At 26.6% G+C, this 22,146-nt stretch overlaps 2 protein-coding genes across 3 annotated transcripts; both read left to right on the top strand.

The window, feature by feature from the left end:
* Positions 1-127: 127 nt before the first annotated feature.
* On the top strand, positions 128-8,621 carry LOC113551123 (ectonucleoside triphosphate diphosphohydrolase 5-like). Its single transcript, XM_026953166.1, has 10 exons — positions 128-148; positions 1,644-1,830; positions 6,764-6,837; positions 6,929-7,075; positions 7,132-7,249; positions 7,329-7,497; positions 7,921-8,084; positions 8,182-8,232; positions 8,443-8,474; positions 8,544-8,621. Exons 1-10 carry the CDS (start codon positions 128-130, stop codon positions 8,619-8,621), a joined length of 1,041 nt encoding a protein of 346 aa, XP_026808967.1.
* Positions 8,622-17,234: 8,613 nt separating this feature from the next.
* LOC113554506 (ectonucleoside triphosphate diphosphohydrolase 5-like) lies at positions 17,235-20,932 on the top strand. Of its 2 annotated transcripts, none has more exons than XM_026958387.1 (12): positions 17,235-17,348; positions 17,698-17,767; positions 17,844-17,996; positions 18,998-19,080; positions 19,169-19,312; positions 19,372-19,489; positions 19,566-19,728; positions 19,801-19,941; positions 20,142-20,299; positions 20,392-20,442; positions 20,576-20,688; positions 20,776-20,932. In XM_026958387.1, the coding sequence occupies exons 1-12, from the start codon at positions 17,340-17,342 to the stop codon at positions 20,842-20,844; spliced, it is 1,272 nt and encodes a 423-aa protein (XP_026814188.1). In that variant the 5' UTR covers positions 17,235-17,339; the 3' UTR covers positions 20,845-20,932. The 2 variants fall into 2 exon arrangements, with proteins under 2 accessions (XP_026814188.1, XP_026814189.1); XM_026958388.1 differs by having other exon boundaries at positions 17,294-17,348; positions 17,708-17,767.
* The last annotated feature ends 1,214 nt before the right edge of the window (positions 20,933-22,146 follow it).

Raw genomic sequence — 22,146 nt, 5'->3', positions numbered from 1 at the left:
AAATTATAAACAATCACAATATATAATCGCATTCATTCACTACATTGCAATAACGACGTATATAAACTTAGTGTTATTAATATAAAAATATTGAATTGTTGATTGGTGAAAAGTTCACATGAAAAACATGACTACAAATATGAAAAAGGTATGTGGATATCGATGTTTTTGATATAAGCAGATTTGATGCTTATGATTTCTATTTTTAGGATTTCATAAAATCTATATTTAAAATTTTTAAATTTCATACGACGATTTTGTATATAATAAACAATTTTATCTAAAGCAAGTTATATGAATAATGATTAATTCAATAAGGTTTCATAAGTTAGGTATATCAGAAATATCATTAGTGGATAAGAAAAATCATGTTCGTATTTAATCTTCCCGATTACTTTAAAATGCGTGTGGGTCACACACTTTAGTTACTTCGTGCAGCCCATTATTATATTATTACATAATTTCAATTATATGTTAAGTACATTATTAGTTCTATAATATTACTTAGTGAGATGCCATGCTTTCATCACAAGAGTCAGATGTTGGGCATTAGTTATCTATATTAATATAACATATTACATTACCTATTATACGAGTACATCATTCGATACTCAATAATTTTTGTATTTTCGAATACTTTCTGTAATTTGTCTATAGAACGATTGAGAAGTTCTTTGATTAATATTTATGTACAAACAGTGTCAAACTCGAGGTATAAAAATACAATAAGAGTTTCTTTGAGGGACCAACTCTCTAGAACGTCTCAAGCAGGAAAGCGTCGTATGCGGGAAATATTGGAAACAAAATTAAGTACTTAGTTAAAAAATAAAGTTTATTTGCATATGTAGGTATTTATTATTATCTTATTATTGAATATAACTAAACAGGTAATAAATTTATAAATCAATTATAATTATTTTTCTATTGAAGTTAATTAAAAAATAATTACATTTATACATATGCATTTCAATTATTATTATTTTTAATCTATGGGTATTAATTTATAACCATCTCATTTTATTTGCTTGGGACTACGAGAAAACATTTAGCATGGAAGTTTTCTATTTTATTAACATAGACGAACATTTTTTATTAATTCCTATTTTTATCAACTCATATAATTATTACAAAACTTTATCGTTATCTGAGTTATTTCCTTAACAAAATATCGTCTTATCCGATTAAATAGAGACACATATTAAAGTGTTATGCTGGAAAGCGTCTTAAATGAGTTTTACTGTAAATAAATAATTTGAAAATTTGAAAAATTCTTTTTTTCATGAAACTATATAATATTCAAAGTTAAAGTATTTTACTGAAATATAAACACTATACCCAAACATTCTTATTGTATCGCTTAGTATTTTGTTTAAAAATTAAACTTAGTTGTCATTTTATAAAGTTATTATTTTTATATTACCTGCAATTATTTGTTTACAGAATATTTTAGAATATAATAATAATACATTAAAATCTGATTTAAATCAAAGAAGATATTTACTGTACATTATCGTTGCATTGATACATTTCATGATAATCTATTGTAAGTATAAAATTAGATACATTTACTTCTTTATTAATTATATTAATTAAATAGTTATTTTTAAATCATTTTAGTTCAGTTCACTTTAATATACCAACAGATTATTGTTGAAGTAAATGCTGAAGCAAGTGTACAAAAATCAAATCGAAAAGGTCATTTATATTGTGCAGTTATTATAGATGCAGGAAGTACTGGATCTAGAATATTAGCTACAGCTTTTAAGAAAATCTTTATTAAAAGATCTACTCTGGAGGTGATGTTTTGCTGTAGCGGTTTTGGTGAAAAATGTATGTTAAGTGTACTGGGTGACGTGTTAAATTTAAATTTATTGATTAAGCATAGTGTTCAAAAAATTGCTCTGAGGAAAGTATACGGACACACCAGAATTCAGTTTATGTCTACAGACATTATATATATATACAGAGTTGACCACTGGAATAAAGACAAAAATAGACTGTTTTTCTCGACGTTTTATGTGAGTAGGAAGGTTTAGATAATCTCATTCGATCCGTTAAATAATGACATTTAATTATCACTATGGCACAGGGAAGTGTCGCTTACCGCATATTTGTATACGGCGTATTTGTCAAAATCAACGAATCGGTAGTTAAGGTGCAGCGCGTATTCAGACTTCACTTCGGCGTTGCACGTCGCGGTATTGTTCCCAATTGGTAAACAATTACGAGGTGAGTAGTATGAAATAGCCGGTTCTGGATCCTCTCCGCTTCACCTCCCTGCCCTCCACTCAGCACCCTAAACCCTTCCCCTCCCCCAACTTTACAGCCTATGTACGTCACGCGAATCGGGTTCAGGCTTCCCCGTCCCCCAGCTTCCCGCTCTCTAAACCCTCCCCTAGCTTCCCAGATTGTGTACATCACTGAACCCAAGTTCCCGGCCAATGTACGTCGTGGCCCCGGCCGCGGACAGCTAGTGGCCGGCCAGCGCGGCTGGTGGCCCACTAAGCTTTCACCCGTCGCAACTTCCCACGGGTCGCATAGTGCCCGCGAACACAGTTTATCCCGTCCGCAGACAAATAATAAACAACTCATATTACGACAACATTACATGTGTTATTATTGCAAATTATTATTTTTGATAAATATTATTGGTTTTTAAATAACGTAAATATGTACTTAGAATTTTGATGGTCCGTGAAAAATTTTCATATCTCTAATGTGGCCCTTCAAAAATATTAATTGGGGACTTCTGCTGAACAGTATAGTATATGCTTTTCATATACCATGTATATACTCTATATAGTATAGTATAGTCTATACTTTATATATGTTATTTATATACTCTATATATTATATACGATATTAGGTCGGATTTTTTTTTTTTTTATATAATATTAAATAATACTTATACATATATATATATGCTTTATTAAATACTTTTGCAACATATTAGCGCGTTCCACGGATGATCTTTTAACTTACTTGCATTCACGACAAGCGTGCTAAAATATATACTAATCACAGATCATTGCAAGTGCAGCTGCTTAACGTTCAGTAAGTGTGTGTTTTGTATGGTTTTTATCCCATTTTATTATAAATTTCATACAAATGTGTTTATCAGGGTAGGCAGTCTATACGTATATTCTCTAGAATATGCTTAATATACAGATTTTATTGGTAATATACTAATATTAAATAATAATTATATATTAGTTTATACTTCGCAAGATATTAGCGCGTACCGCGGAGGTGCGGATGATCTATTAACTAAGATAATTATTTAATCGCATCGTGACACGCTTGTTAGAATATAGATCATTGCAAGTGTAGCTGTTTAACGTTCAGTAAGTGTGTGTGTGTGTTTTGTTTCGTTTTAAAGTTAAATCTTGTTTTTATCATTAATTAAATACAAATGACGCAACTCAGTGTGCAACTAGCAGATGTTAATACGTCACGTCCGCACGACACAGTCACCAGCCGATTTAATCAATACCACTATAATTTCACCATAGACTTTACCGCCCGCAAGTCTATCAACATCGGACTCGATCCATTTAATGATTTCAACGTATCTATACAAATAATTACAACATCACGGTTCGTATGCTTGTCAACTGATTTTTTACGTCGTATTTACTCGTTGATGGGGAATATTCTATCGATTATATCCGACCCATCCATTAAAAGTCATGAAAGGCTTTTTCTCAAAGATGAAAGACGAAACCGGAGCGCGCACAATGTATGAGTTTGCGGCGTTACGCGCTAAATCTTACGCGTACGACATCGAGAACACAGCTATCATACGAGCAAAGGATTAGAGGTCACGTGATCCGAAATCACCTAACGTTCGACAACCACAAGCGATGTTTCTCTACATACTGAAATGATTAAAAATAAAGCTTTTCGTAACTTAGGGTTTATTAAACGTACTTTTGCTGCATTTTCAGATCCTATTCCCTTAAAAATCCTCTACTTCTCTCTTGTCCGTTCTAATCTAGAGTACTGCCCCCTCATCTGGATAAATAGTTCGTCGAAATAAGCTCTTACGCTGGAATCTGTTGAAAATAATTTTTTACGTTTTATCTCTTTTAAATTTAACATAGACAGACCTGTCCACGGCACATATAATGTTTTAAATTTTCTTAATATTTCTCTACTCTCTGACCGTCGTACACTTTTACTCTCTAAATTTTTACAAAAACTAATATTAGGTTCAATAGATTGTCTTGAAATTCTCTCTTTAATCCGTTTTAAAATTAATTACCATAATTCTAGAGATCTAAAATCCTTTTATTCACTTTTTTCAACAAAAAATTACAGCTTGAACCTCCTGATAACCTTCTTATGACTACAGGTAATACTTTTGTCTTTGATTATATTTGATTTGTATTCTATATCTACTTTAGCATTATTATTTTATTCATTTTCTAATTTTAAGTAGAAACTATAAATTATGTTTTACGTATTAATGTGTTCTTTTACACAGAATGTTAATGTTAATATTATTATGTATTATGTTTTAGGACTCACGTCCGTTTATATTAAATAAATATACTGTACTATACTATAGTATAGACTATATACAGCTGATCCACCATAATGACGCGCAGATGGCGTATATATATATAATGGGTGGGTGGGGAGCCACGTGCGGGGAATGGCGGACCCCGTGATATGAATGGGCCGGGTTAGGGCGATGACCGACCGGCCGTACACATAGGCTGGGAAGTTGCAGCGGGGAAAAGCTTAGTGGGCCACCAGTCGCGCTGGCCGGCCACTAGCGGTCCGCGGCTGGGACCATGACGTACATTGGCCGGGAACTTGGGTGAAGGGAAGGGTTTAGGGTGTTGAGAGGAGGGCGGGGAGATGAAGCGGAGAGGATCTAGAACCGGCTATTTCATACTACTGAGGTGGGTTGATAGTTCTAGAACAACGAGAACCTAACCTAGGATAGTTAATAAAAAAACCACCTGATCCCAAACGTACCGTAATAACGGAGAGGGTACGAGCAACTGTTATTCTAAGTCCCAACACGTTCGGTGCGCAAACAAGCTCAGGCTCTTCAAATTCCTCGTTCTTCCATTCGATGATGTATCATCAGCCGTGTGTTGAAGTTTCATTGTTATAAAATATAAGTTATCAATCATTCAACAGCTAAAACTTACTAATTACGACCCTAAAATGAAGTCTGAATGTGCGCTGCACCTTAACTACCGATTCTTTGATTTTTACAAATGCATCGTACACAAATACATGATAAACACACTTTCCTGTGCCATAGTGATAATTAAATAGCATTATTTAACGGATCGAATGAGCTTTACTAGATTTTCTTACCCACATTAAACGTTGAGAAAAACCATCTATTTTTGTCCCTATTTCCGTGGCCCACTCTATATAGATGAATATCTAAAGATTTCCAAAAAAAAATTATGATTTTTCATCATTTTATTTTAGGTATTTTGTTGTTATTTAAAAAATATTATTCATAAAAGTTTGAAATATTTTTTATCAATTATGTTTTATACGCTGTAGTAAGACTAGGATGGCTATAAATAATAAATTTGTATAATCATGTATTAAATAAGATAGGCTTTCAGTTCAGCACAGATAAAGCATTCGAACTGGATAATTAGTGAAGGCACCTGAAAATTAGTAGCGAATGCTCCCATCATCTTCTGCAAAAAGCTTTTACAGTGTTTATTTCTTTCTATTAATTATTATTGGAACATTTGAATTAAACATTTTTATATTTAACTGTTTTACTATTCATGATAATTTTTGAAATTTTTTAAATTCTCTATAGTCAGTATAATTAAAAAACAAACAACTAAGTTTATCTAAAAACGTTTTAAGCAATTTATTTTTATTTGTATTCATTTGATTTTTAAAAACCTCTTTTAATTTTTGGTATTAAGGCTTAATAATATAATAGAAGCTTCTTCATAAGTTGTTGTTATATAAATTTAGAAATAAAAAAATAATTGCTTTTTTTATATATGCGTTTGAAGTTCAAATTTTTATAAATTTATTAAATCGTTTAATATGCTTTAAAGTTTAAATCCAAAATGTAATACATTAAATTATTTTAAAGTATTAATCTTTGTATATTCTATATGTATAAATTAATATTTCTTTGTTTTTTCGTCTTTATTTTTGTCTTCAATATACTTAGAAACTACCTACTGGACTATTTTCAATAATTCGAATATGTATTTACAATTAGTTTCAAATCGAAAATGATATAAGATATATTACAAGATTTTGTACATACAAATTACATTACATGAAAATTATTAATGGAAAAACAAGGTTATGAAAGAAACATCTTTTTAGAAACAAAAGATTTATTTTCGAATATAATGAAAAAATTATATCAAAATTACGAACTTAATGGGTATTTAGGAATTAAAAATTTATGAAAAAAATTATTTAACACAAAAATTAAATTAGTTTGGTTAAATAATATTATGTTAATATATATATATATATATTATGCATAAATTTAAAATTTCTTTCAAAACTATTCTTACGGATGAGGCCAGTTAATTTAAACAGTAATTATTTAAAATATTCAATACCTATATTATAGACACTGGTTTTACTTAATATTCTTTCACATTATTGTTTACATAGTCTATTATAACTGTAAGTGTCTTGTACGTATGCCATGGAGATTGTACCACCGTCATATTATAATTTATTTAGATTTTGTTAACATGTATACAACAATAATTATTGCTATTTTTATTTAAATATATAGATTTTGAACTATACCACTATATTTTTCAACGAACAGAAGGTGGTTTATCTCAATTTATTGACGACAAACAAAAAGTAAGTAGAATATTTGTTGTGATTCAAATAAACAGAAATTGAATTAAATAAGTCTAAAGTTAATCATTAAACTTAATTATGTTGGTCATAGAGAGAAAATATAATACGTAATTTATTAGAGCAGGCTGAAGATTTTATGAATGAAAATCCTCGTTGTGGTAGAACACCACTTTTATTGAAAGCAACAGCTGGTTTAAGATTGTTAAATGAAAAAGACCGCGATGAAATAATCAATCAAGTATTTTTATTTAATTATTAATGTATTCAAAATCCTCAAGTGTGATTTATTCTTAGGCGAAAGATATTTTCAATGAATATAGCAAAGTATTTCAAGTAGATGAAAATTCAGTAGCTATAATGGACGGTGACGACGAAGGGCTTTTTGCATGGTTCACAGTTAATTATCTCCTTGGTAAAATAACAGTACATCTATAAGATATTACTTTAATTATTTATTTATGAATAAATAATGAAAATGTATTTATGTTTAGACAATTTACAGGATTTTGAAAGTACAGAAACAATTTTAGATTTAGGCGGCGGATCTTTACAGGTCACCTATTATTTACCTAATTATAACTTACATCATTTCTTCTATAATACAAAATATGTGATAGAACGTATAATTACGGGGAAAAGAAGACATTTTTATAATCAAAGGTAATAAAAATAGACTCCACTAATTTAATTATACTAGATAAAGTTAAAAATAAATGTTTTAGTTATTTAGGTTTTGGTTTGATGGAAATGCGAACCAAGATTTTCAAACCTATAAATGAAAATAATATATTAAATGTCATATCTCCATGCCACCACACAACTAGAACATTATCATATACATTTAGTTCAAAAAATTATTCTATAACGTAAGTTTTTTTTCAATGATTAAAAATTGTTTTAACTTAATGTAGTCACTATAAATATAAATATATAAATAAGTCGTATACGAATTACGAATGTTACATTTGTTAATATTATTAGTATAATCTATAAAGTAAAAGAGATCATAGATATAATGTATTTATGTTTGAGTGTTATTTTATAATTTACTGCAATTAATTGTTACTTATATTCTCACTTTAGCGGTGCAAATTTAAGTACTCATAGTATTGAAAATTACAACAAATGTTGGGCCGCTATTCAACCTATAGTTGTAAAAACTGTGGGAGAACTGAAAGATAAATCAATCAATTCAGTAATAGCGATTTCTTTTTTTTACGACGTGGCTTATAACGCTCAACTCATACGTATGTTCAAATTTAAACATACTATTATTACATTTTGTTGATATTATTAAGTTTATGTCTATTATTTTAATTCACATCGTAATATATTTGTTAATAGAGAAGACTGGACAAAATATACGTATTGAACGATTTGATGAAGCTGCAAAAGGTAAATTGTTATTATTTATAACTAAGTATTAGTAGTATTAATTTATACATGCATAATTTAAATTAATTTTGATATTACATGTATATTTTCAATGTATCAGCAACTAATATAAGGTATATATTTTTTAAGACTGTTTTAAAAACGATTTTGATGAAAGCGACCAATTCAAATGTTTCGATTTGCTCTATATTTTTATATTATTGCATCAAGGATTGGGTATTACTAAAGATTCTATAATTTCTGTTTGTATATTATATCAATAAGTTCAAATAATTTTACTACTCAAGTTACTAACTTATTCAATATTTTAGTTGGATAAATTCATTGGTGATATTGAATTGAGCTGGGCTCTTGGAGCTGCTTATGAACATTTAATAGACGAATTTTAAACGTACAACATCGTCAATTGCTGAAAATGAAGAATACCGTTATTATTTTTATTTATAATTTTCAAATTTTTACTATAATGCATACTATTTAAAATTTATCAATGTATCATTTTGTCGTATATAACTGTACTTGATAAAGCGTGTTGTTTTTTTTTTTTTTTAATTGTATTAATTTATGTGATATCTTTAAATTATTATTCAATTTAGCAAGTGATAAATATTATTATATCAATAGTTGACTGTAGTTTATGATTAAAAATTTGATTTTGGTACTAATATAGTCCATATAAATTAAACAGTAGGTATCCTATATGTGAGACGTAGGTGTTCAAAAATTTTGGAAAGGGGCATTAGAATTAAACTAATTGAGATTGATAAATTATAATAATTATAATTAATGAGGTTTTCCAATATTTTACATAATAAACGTGATTATCGGTGTTATACATGTTATTATTGATTTATGTAGATATCACAATATGTATACGATATTGAATTAAAGGGCTTACACACTTTTTGAACACATAGTATAAAAATAACGAATGAACCTACATTTATTTATTTATTAGAATATACGGGCTAGGCCCTTTTTTACATATACAAAACAGGTTGAAATATGGTTTACAATGATAGAAAAGAAAAGGTAAATAGAAAAAAAAAAGTTAAAACCATGTTCTTTGTTATTCCTGCACTGCGCGCAATCGTATACCCAAAAAGATAAAATACACAAATCGTACTCCACTGATATATTTAACATGTAAGTTAAACATTTTCTTCCGTAATAAATGAAATTAATATTTTTATTATTACCGATAAAATTAGTATAATATTAGTAATCGAAGGTTAGGAGTATTTGGTACAAGTTGGAATACCGTTTTTGTAGCCGATAACAAAATTCGTTTTCCTCATTATTTTTCTAAGAGATTAAAACATTGCACTATAATTTGCAGTGTTCACATTGATAACCTTTTCAATCCAGAAAAATGTGAACATTTTTTGTCACTGATGAAATATACGAAATTGAAAGAGGTAAACAATAGAGTTGTTGTTATTTTTGTTTTTATAAGATTCGGAAACGTTAAAGATTAAGATATTTTTTTTCTTAAAGAACGGTCTTGGAGCTCGTTGAAAACGTCGGCATGAAGTTTGGTTGTGTCAGGTAATGCAGTAGGTTCGGCTTCAAGTTTTACAATTCTAGATTTTTATCAATTTTAGTCAATATAACGCCCAATTTTCTTATTTGGTTTGTTCAATTAACGTATGTTATATCACTTGGTTCTGATTAAATATTGTATGAATTATAGTGGTTTTATTATAATTTATGGTAGCACATTTATTTTATTTAAGTAATTTAAATATTATTTATTGATTATTGAGCAAAGTAGTTATGTATGTCGTCGTTGTCTAGCTTGACTAGCGATGCTTTTTTATGTAGAGAACACTTGTACGACTGCCGCAATGATCAGTTATGTGCTAAGTTAACATTATTTGTGGTTCCTGTATAGAGGTTCACTACAGTGTATAATTATGTATAATGTGCCAGTAAACAATATATGATATTGTAATTTTTCTAAGAAGGGTTTTGATGAAAGAAACTCTTTCAAATGTTTCGATTTAATCTATATTTATCAAGGTTTGAATTATCAGCCAATACTTCAATATTTATTTGTTTATTACATAAGTAAATACATTCGGCTTAATTAATTTACGAAATTCATAGTAATTATCCTTTGGTCTACTACATATGTGTGCAGAAGTAGTTTCGTTTCCATCTCCGTTAGTTTCGTGCATTGCTACTAAATAAGCTACCAGTAGAGTAAAATATGTAAAATATGCTATGTTAACATATTATTTAAGTTAGTAAGTTAAATAATGGTACTAGGTTTATCGGTAAGTTTAATCAGTACTTTACTAAGTATAATATTATTAACATAAAAACCTTCATGTTTATCGTTTAGTTGCAATACCGTATTAGAGAAAGACAACGTTTTATAGTTTTTACCATATAATACTCGAGCTGATGTCCAACTTGGAATTTAACTACTTAACCAATAAGAATAAAAGATCATATACCGCGAAACAGTATATGTGACTCCTAAAGAGCTCAGTGTACAAGTAAATGTTCTCTCGACACCAATAGCTATCATTAGCTAGCTAGCTAGTTGCAGCTAGCATTATAGGAGAACTGTGAATAAGGGGGAATAAGACAAAAGTTAAGAGATGAACATACTTTAAACTAAGCTATACTAATAAAAAAATAAATAAATTGAAAATAGATAACCGAGTAGAGATATATTTTTTAAACATAAATTTAATACAATTCGATTTTGTAAATAATGTAATGGAATCTCAATTCTCAACACTTCTTTGGAATATATTGTTTCGTTAAAAAATTACAGTTAAGATTAAGTACCCGTATAACCAAAGACTGGTTAACGTTCTTGTACGATTTTAAAACTAACTGGTTATCCGAAGAATCGATGACTAAATCACATCACGTATTGTATTTCTGGTTTAACAATCCACAATTTATAGCTACAAATATATCATTTTTATAAGATCGGATCGTGTTTATATTAGTTACTAAGAAATTGATTAAAAGTTAAATATTATAAAAATATATTATAATATTGGAATATTCTATCCCATCTACCGAATAAGGCGCAACTCAAATTTTAATTATGGCATATATGTATTCACAAATATGAGAATCACTATAAAGGTGTTGATCAAATCATGGGACCTAAGACATCTGGTCTCAGACAATCGGGAGAAGATCGGGAGGATAGGGACATATAAAGAAGTCCACAGCAACTTGTATTTTAATAAACAACCAAGTCTGCTTAAAGCTTAAATTGACTTCAGCAATTATTTAACTCCACAATATTTTAGCAACGAGCGCTCTCTACAATAAAATAAATATACGCTATGCATAATAGTCAGGTTCCTTAAAGTCTACCAACCAAATTAAAAAAATCGTTAAGAAAGCATCACATTTTCAAATACACCAGTAATAAATGAAATTTTTAAATTGGAAGTAGATATCTGGATAAGTACACATTTGCTTAAACATTTAATATTATTCACTTCTATTAATAAATATTTTACGTCATACTTGTAAGCACGTATATCGTTATTAAAAAGGTAGTTTCAACGACAAGAGTACGTGATCATCGTTAATAGAATACGTACAAACACTGATGATGAAACACTTATATACGATTCACATTTATTACATTTGTGTAATTATTTGGTAGTTATGAGGATATTCGATGAAATAATTATTAGTGCTGAATCTTAAAATAGAGGTGACAATCAGACACATACATTAATGACATAAAAAAACTTTTATTTTTTAATTTTTAAAAATAATAATTGTCTCTGACAACTAAGCACGAACAACAGCCTCGGTTTAGACATTTGTTGATAAACTGTAATTTTTTTTTATTGTTATTCAAAAATGTATAATTCTGGTCTTTTATATCTAATATTTACATTTGTATTTATAAACATGATGTAGTTTATAAAAATATTGGATTCTTTTGTGGTATTTTAAATTTTGAGTTTTTATTGATTTATGTGTGATATTTTTTTATTTATTAAAAAATAAGATTGGAAATTAAGAACTACATTTTAGTTTCTTATTAATTCATTATAATAATGATAGATACTTACAGCTATGAAATTTAGTTTACTGTATAGTATAGTTTCAAGTTTTACTTTTATTCATATTAGCTTAATATTTTAAGTTTAAAGTCAATCACAGGTAATCGTATACAAAAAATAATCTGATTCTGAGTGAGGTCAGTATTTGTATTTTAGTGAGTCAAACATCATTTATAAAGATATTTTATAATTTATTATAAATTAGAGAAATTGTATGTTGAATTCATTTTTGAAAAAAGCATTGAATTTTTATATTATATTATTAATTATTATAATGTTAAATCCATATACTCACATGTTATTTTAATTAACTTGTATCATTTTGATACAGATGTATAATACATATAAGTACAGTACAGTGTGAATATTGATAGATAGTGATGGTATAAATAGCTTAAAATTAGTGAAGCATTTTGAATATTTAATTCTGAATAAAAAACAATGATTATGAAATAGAAAAAAGTTTTTATTTTCAAGTTTGTACATTTATATTTTTATATTACAATAAAATAATTAAAATCTTTAGAAAATAAATTATTATTATTGTAAAAATATAAAGCTAAAATTTGGAAATTTAAAAGAATGTCAATATATTTTTATTATTTTAGAATATTGCTAGACCTTCAACTTACTTATCAGAAAAATCGTATTACATTTGTTTGAAAGTAGTTCAACTTTGGTGTAACACAGGTTTAAAAATTAATATTTTAACGATATAATACTGGGTGTTATTATGGTACAACTGTGTTATGATTTCAATAAACAGAAACTAAATTAATCAAGTCTTTACTTAATTTATAAAACTATGCATGTTTGTTATAAAAGAATGGTAAATACGTAATATTATTAGAACTTAGAAATAGCTAAAGACTCTATGAAAAATATTCTGTACGTAGAAAAAAACAATTTTATTGAGAATAACAACCGATCTAAGATTGTTAAAAGAAAAATACGGAAAATTTATCAATCATTTAATGTTTTATTTATTTACTTTTACTCTTTAATTATGGTTTATCCTTACTTGAAAAATATTTTCAATAAATGTAGACAAACATTTAAAGTAGATGACAATTCAGTAGTTACGATGGATGGTAAATTGGTAATGATAAGACCTTTATAATATGGTTCACAGTTAACTTTGTCATTGGTAAAATATCAAATTATACTTTTTATATTTATTCATTAATAAATTATAAAAATGTGTATATGTTTAGTAACTATTTGAATCATTCAGTAACTGCTTTCGATTGAGATAGTGAAATCACCTATTGTTTTTCAACTGATGACCAAATTATCACCAAGGACACAAATTGTATAAAGCAGTGTACAATAATGGGAAAAATAAGATCATTATAAAGGTAAAGTAAAAGTTCATTAATTATATTATAGATATTATACTAAACAAATTTAAATAAAACTGTTTTAGTTATTTAGGTTTTGAATTGATGGTAACATGAAAATAAAAGTAGAACATTGAGAAAGAAATCTTAATATACATTACCTAAATTGTATAAAATTCTATTGAATTTATTGTTAAAATAAACTACCAAACATGTAACCTTTAATCAATATTTAACAGCGATTTCTTTTTTTACGACCGAGCTTTAGATGCTGATCTTGTTCACTTGTTGATATGTTAAAATTCATAGTTATGTATCAAATTTTAGTGGTATTATTATGTTCAAGCCATTTAAATGTGACTGGTTTAATCCGCATGATATGACTTTTAATGGATACAACTGGAGGAGATATAACCATTTAAGAATTTTATGTAGTTGCAGAAAGTAACTAAAAATTTATAACTACTAACTAAGTACATATTAGTAGAACTTATCAGTTTAAACAATATTTAAATTAATCGAAAAGTCAGTAATTGTAATATTCGAAATACAATGCAATTATTTTAATGTTGTTTTTTCAACATTAATAATACTAACATAGTAATATTATATAACTTATAAATAGACTATCTTTTACAATGGTTTAAAATAAAAACAGTAAAAATCTACTTAAATTTGTTTTTGAACTTTTCAAAAATGTTTAAATGTATCTAAATAATAATGCTGATAATAATATGAATTATACTTTGGTGAGGTTAATGATACAGTGATATGTCATTAGTGTTACCTATTATGTTTAAATTATTTCTGTGTATAATGAAATTGCGTATAAATAACTTAATTTAACATTAGGTAGGTAGTCTTAATTTTTATTTTATTCCATCTCGTTAATTTAATAAATAGAAATTTACAATTCCCAAGTACGTATAAATGGTATTTATTTAAGATAAAAATAAATACAAAAATTAATTGTCGATAGTGCATATTATATTTTACAAGAAGTAATTCAAATATAAAAAGTAAAATATTATCAATTGATGACAATCATGTCTATAATTATTTCTTTATTTAACATAGGTCATATTTAAAAATTTTTTAAAATGATGTAAATGTTTTATTTGTATAGATATTCTACATCGGTATAATTATATAATGGAGAGCTGTAGCTTTTAGATTTATAGTAACTATATGTGCATTTTTGACATTTTATGTCTTTGCTTTGGCACATTAAAATAAAAAACCGTCACGAAAAAGTGTCCACGAAAAGCGTTACGTAATTGCTATGGATACCACGGTTGCTATGGATACCACGGTTGCTATGGATACCACGGTTGCTATGGATATCACGGTTGCCATGGAGACCCCGGGTTAGGTGTATATACACATTCGAAATATGACGTTAATAAACTAGGTTTATTATTATTAACATAAACAAGTGTGTTATTTAATTAAAATTATAATTATATCCCAATCAGTTGATAAGACTTATACTTAAATATGTTATAGGAATATAATATAATAAAGAAAAATTAGTATATTATACATTTTTACAAAAGTTTAAAATTTAATTAACATGTAGGTACATAATAGTTATTTATTATTTATAGTAACTATAATTAATAAATTAAAAAAAAAAATGATCAATTAAGTGTTTATCTTAAATTAAGCTAAAAGTTATAAAAGTATTATATAATTAATACTATAATATAATAGTATTAATAATTTTTATTTTAAATTATAATATTTAAAGTAATAATATTAGTATCTTAAAAATTACTTAAAATGATTCTGTGCACAAATAATTGATCATAGTATAAATTATTAGTACCATATAATAATACATTATTGTGGAACTATTTAGTAATTATCTACATTAAATTTTAAAATAATCATATAATTTTTTTTGTGCCTATTGTGGTCTTTGTACCTTTGGAGCTTGAAACAATATTATCATTTTTCTTTCACTTCCACTAGAATATCCTGATTTACAGTCTGATACAAAACATTTATTTGGAATTTTTTATTAGTGAATTTACTTATTAAAATTTTAATAAAAATATAAATTATTGTTCATTAACTCAATAGTCAATAACAAACGTTTAAATGGACAGTCATAGTTCTTACAATAAATCTAATAAATTTGGAACAATATTGGGAGATGATTTTTATTTTAAATACTGTTTGTGATGACTGGAGTTTGGAAGTCTATATATTTATTTTATTAAATTGGTGCTTATATATAACATTTTTCTTTATTTTAACTTGCTAGTATGATATAATCATATTTCATATAAATTATGAAATGTAGACAATAATATTAAATTTTATTAATTATTATTAAATTTCATATTTTATTATAAAGTCATATTCAATGCATTAAAATAGTAAATGTGACCGGCCTTCGAGTAATGTGGCGGTGCCTGGCGGTATTTATGTTAACTAAATTTGTGCCGTCAAAAATCGTGCCGCTTTTTTCATGAAGTGTTATCACCTTCTTTTCTCTACATCGTGGTTGACGGTGTCTTCACGAGAAACGTATCTAATGTACAAACGCTTGCTTAAGTATCCTACTTTACACACCACCGACCATTACTTAGCGTTACGTCTCCTAATAATGTAACTTGTTAATATATAAATTAAAATAATTTTATAACGGCAACAGTCGTGTCTTTATTTTACTTAACGTCATAGACTTTACGTTATACGTCATACTTTCCTACCTATACATCATATGACGTATAGGTAAGAAAGTAAAGACATAAAATGTCTCACTTAACGCGGACTCGTATGCGTTATGATTTTTTTTAAAGTTAAATTTATTTTTACCACCCGTATAACACCTAAAATTATAATTTTTTTAATTTCGTTTTCTTGAATTAATATTGTTATTATGGCATTTACAAAATAATATCTCTGAATTTATGTATTTGTTTTTGGTGTTAACAAAAATAAAATACTTTATGTATTTTATGACCATTTTAATTACAAATTTTAATCAAAATTATCCTAGATTATGTTATTATTTCGATTTTTAAGCTTTTTCCTCGAGCCTACATATTTTAATTAACAAAAAACAACTTCAAAAAATCTATAAACCTATAAAAAAATGATAAATAAAGTAACGTGACGCTGTTTTAAATTTTACTAAATCGAATTTTCTGAAAACAAGTTAATAAAAAGTTATCCCCAAAATTCCCGAATTTCCATATATTTTATTTTTTGCGGGTTATTTTGATAATTACTGGAGTCAATTCAATTCAATTTTTTACTAGAAATTACTATTAAAGTAGAAAATGTTGGTGCATATTTAAATACCTATTCCAAAAGGCGATGATAAGCATACAAATAAAAAAAACATATATTGCTGTTAATTCATACAACCATTGCTATTTGCTCATAATTTAATATACATTATATTTTATAAATTCATTAAAATCTACAATTATTATAAAGTATTATATTGGGAGACTTAGATTAGTATATTATGACCTCATATTTAAGAATATATCGCAATTTCAGGTGTATTTGTGTTTGTTTTACTAAAAATGTACCGTTTATAAATACAATAATTTTAATATGATCTCATTCATTTGTAACAATCTAATAACGACGTACCTATACTTTAATTGTGCGAGTTATTCAACGTTGTACAGATATCGACTTATTATTGAAGGTTTGAAGTTTTGATTGGTGTAAAGTTAAAAAAAAAAACATGAAAAAGGTATGTAGAAAATGACATTTTTTACAAAATAAGGAAATTTAATGCTAAGCGGTCAAGAAGCATTTAATTTATTATGATCTTTTTAACTTTGTATAATGCATATTTGTCATGTAAAATGTGTAAACTATATTATGCTGATAATCATAAATAAAATGAATAATTTAATCCATATTTAATGAGCAAAAATAAATAAATAATTTGAATATTTTAAATTTTTATTTGAAATGATTAGTTATTTAGTCAAAATACAAACACTTATACCCGATAATTTTTATTTTCTCATTAAAATTTCATGAGAATTTAAAAAAATGTACGTTTTTTGTATTAGTTATAACTTATTTGTACATAGAATATTTCAGATCAAAGTAAATATTTGATGCAAACCACTGTAACAATTATACGTTTCATAGTAATCTATTGTAAGTATAAAATTAAATAATTTATTTTTTTTAAGATTTATAAATTGATTAAATAATTATTTTTTAATCATTTTAGCTCAGTTTACTATTTTATACTTACATAATGTTGTTGAAGTAAATGCTGCTCCATCTACCCAACAATCAAACCAAAGCCATCAATTGAATTGTGTAGTCATTATAGATGCGGGAAGTACTGGATCTAAAGTCTTAGCTGCTGCTTTTAAAAAGAGTATTTATTTTTATTTCATTCAGAAATACGCTATAAGACCAAAAAAAAAAAATTGAATTTGAATAATATAGTGATATGTGTGAAGTATAAATAGCTAACTAATTTGGATGTCTTAATACATTACTGTGATAAACTGGTGAGAGAATAATTTCTTGAACACGTATAAAACCATTCGTGTATGCAATGGTATTGCTAACTAAGTATAGGTAAAAATTATCGAAAAGTGTGAGCAGGTGAAACTGAATTTATAAATATTCAGAAAAAGTTTGAGGGACTTATTCTTACGGAGCTGGGTAAATTGAGTCCGAAACATCGTTTTTGAGGTACCTAAACTGAATCCCGGATTTGAAAAGGTATAAGGTGAGGTATAAGGTATAATGAGTCTCTGGTTATAATAGGTTTAGTTTCCAAGCACATTTTCCTTCTCACTTTTACAGACTTAGGATTATCTATTATGTTAACAACTGGCGTGGTTAAAAATGTGCTTTTTGTATTTAATAAATAATTATATAATTCACAACGTTGTATATGCAAATCACAATTAATTAAATATAATAATATATTGCAATATACAAAGTCACCCAATTATTTAGGACTCAGTTTACCACTCCCGATTCTTACTAATCATTTAGGTCATTTTGAAGAAGGTAGCTATTAAAAATCGAATTTACACGTCAATAACACTTCATAGAACTTGCTAAAATTAGGATGGTCACAGAAAAGGAAGGTGATAGTAATTTACCATGTGGAGTCCTATTTATGATATTGCTCGGAATCTAAAACTTAAATGAATTAAATTATTAATAAATATTTAAATATTCACTATTTATATGGGTTTTAAATATTAATCTTAAGTGGAAGATATTAAATATAATATTGTATAGATACTGTCATGAAAGTGCCTAACGCGTATTTTTTACAAATTTAATATTCAACTTTTTATATTTGATATATAATTGATAATAAAGCATAAAAAAATAACTATTAAAATTGTTATTTAGAGGATGGTAGCTATTTGCTAGACAACTATATTTTTAAACGAGAAGAAGGTGGTTTAGCTGAATATGCTGATGACGAAAAAAAAGTAAATTAATGAATTATAGTTCAAATAAACTGAAATTATATTAAATAAGTCTAAAGTTAATCATTAAACTTAACTATGTTGGTCATAGAGAGAAGATATAATACGTCATTTATTAGAGCAAGCTGAAGATTTTATGAATAAAAATCCTCATTGTGCTAGAACACCACTTTTATTGAGAGCAACAGCTGGTTTAAGAATGTTAAATGAAAAATCAGATGAAATTATTAATCAAGTATTTTAATTTTATTATTAATATACCTACTCAAAATCCTCAATATAATATATTTTAAGGTAAAAAGAATTTTCGGTGAATATAGCGCAATATTTCAAGTAGATGACAATTCGGTGGAAATAATGGATGGTAGTGATGAAGGGCTTTTTGCATGGTTCACAGTTAATTATCTCTTAAGTAAAATAACAAAATATAAATATATACTTTAATTTTTTATTTATTATTAAAAATGTAAGAACATATTTATGTTTAGAGAGATTAGAGGATCTCGAAAATTCGGTAGCAGTTTTAGATTTAGGTGGTGCATCTTTACAGATCACCTTTTACCCAACTGACGATAAAAAAATACCAATGAATACTTCATTTATAAAAGAGTATGCGATTATGGGAAAAACAAAAAAATTATATAACCAAAGGTACATTACAAATAGAAGTCCAATAATTATATTTAATGCACCTAACAAAATTAAAGTAGAAAAATATTATAGTTATTTAGGTTTTGGATACAAGGCTGTGCGAACAAAAGTTTTCAAATCGGTAGATAATAGTAAAATAAATTATACTTCACCATGTCAACACACAGCTGACCAAGTATCTTATTCATTTAATTTAATAAATTACTCTATAACGTAAGTTTTTAATGTTTTTCTAAAAGACTAAGAATTTCTTTAAGTAAATTAATATGTTAAAATGATAATTGTGTTCAGTGTGAGTTTAACATCTATTGATTATAACTACTATATTTTTATGTAAGACTATCATAGATATTAAGTTTTTATGTATTACTATTATTTTCTATTTATTTTTCTATTTCAATAAATTGTTATAGTGCAGAAAATGCAGAAAGAAGTCCTGATCTTCATTATTTAAACTGTAAAAATTACATTGAAAATATTGTTAAAGAAACTGTCGAACCTGTACATTTAAATAAAAATATAGTAGCAATTTCTTTCTTTTACTACCAAGCTTTAAATGCTGAAATGATTGGTATGTTATTAATTAAACATAATACCATTACATTTCATAGATATTATTAAATTTATGTCTATTATTTTAATTTACATAATATAATCATTAAGATGAACATGGAGGAGATGTCACTTTACAACAGTTTGAAAAAGTCGCAAAAAGTAATTTTTTTATTTTTATTATAATTAATTAAGTAAAATAAAATATAAATTCATATATTCACATGTTATATAACTGTGGATATTTAAAATTTGTCAATAGACAGTAACTAATATAAGGTATATATGTTTTCAGAATGTTTTGATCAGGAATTTGATAGAAAAAATCCATTCAAATGTTTCGATTTGATCTACATTTATGTCTTATTTCTACAAGGATTTGGTTTTCCTGATGATACTCCAATCACTGTTTGTATATTACGTTAATAATAAGATTTTACTATTAAAGTTTTCAATTATTGTGGTATAATCTAATTAAATATTTATATATTATAGTTTAAGAAATATATAAACAATTTTCAACTAAGCTGGCCTCTTGGAGCTGCTTACCAAGCTTTACAATAAGTCATTCAACCATAGAACATTTAATAATCACTGAAAAATGAAGATTATCATTATTTATTGTTTTTACATTTTTATTCATTAATTATTTTTATTATCCATAAATACATGTATTGTACTAAATTGAATAGTAGTAAAAATTATATATATATTTTTTTTTTATCATATTTCATTTTATTATTTTTGTTGTGCCTTGAGCATGTTAAAATATATTTATAATTATTGCATTAGTCTATGTATTTACTAATTATTAAGTACATTAGGGGGCGATGGATAATTTTTGATTCTCAAAGTGGGCGATGCATGAAAAAAAGTTTGAGAACCTATGGTTTAGTGGATATCGAATAAACAGGAACCTTATAGATTGATTTAAAAAATTATGTAATATTTTATATAATAGATTATGTAAATAGGAAATATTGGAAAATACCAAAGGAGTAAACAAGTATATAAGCTTTTTTATGTTATTTTGTCTAATATATTTCAGGTGTGTTACAGGTGTTTTTTCTTATAAAATAAAAAAATAAATAAATATGATTTATAATAGAATTTATTCGATACATTTCAATAACTATAAATTTCAACTTAGTTGTTGTTGAATTTTTTAGTGCTAAAATATCGAATTGTTATTGAAATTTTGATTGGTGGACATGAAAAATATGACTAAAAACACAAAAAAGGTATGTAGACAACGACCAGTTTATATAATTTAGAAATATTTTGTCCTTTTAATTATTGGACTAATCTTATGAATCAGGATATATTCTGTAAGGTATAAACAATAAATGATAATTTTTCACCTGCCGATTTTTATCGTTGTAACGTTAAAGATCTAAATATAATGTCGGTGTCTCTGACCATTTGCTATTGTTATTAATAATTATTTAAAAAAAAATCAAAGATTTATGTATTTGAAGAACAGAATGTTTTCATTGTTTTAATAAAGATAGTTATAATTATTATCAATTATAATCATCATAGTGATGCGATGTCTCTTAAAATGGTCATGCGCCAACGGTTTTCTCACAGATGAATACCAGTGAGGGTTGTCGCTCCTCTTAAAGGCTTTGAAAACGAACAAACACTTAACCATATCACTACGTTTAGAACTCTGTGCAGCACTACTTTTAGCACGATTACTCTCGCATAAAATAATCACGTAATAAAGAAAATTAAAAACACAATATGAGTGTAGTCGTGTAAGGTCAATCGAGAATGCTGTGGATCTGGAATTTGGGGGGTTGATCTAATGGGAATTGGATTTTGATTTTTGTTTGTACCAAAACACTCTAATTCTTTTACGGA

The sequence above is a fragment of the Rhopalosiphum maidis genome, chromosome 2, assembly GCF_003676215.2.
Source record: "Rhopalosiphum maidis isolate BTI-1 chromosome 2, ASM367621v3, whole genome shotgun sequence".
Classification (NCBI taxonomy): Eukaryota; Metazoa; Arthropoda; class Insecta; order Hemiptera; family Aphididae; genus Rhopalosiphum; species Rhopalosiphum maidis.
The sequence above is the reverse complement of the archived record's forward strand: the minus strand, read 5'-3'. Positions and strand labels throughout refer to the sequence as shown.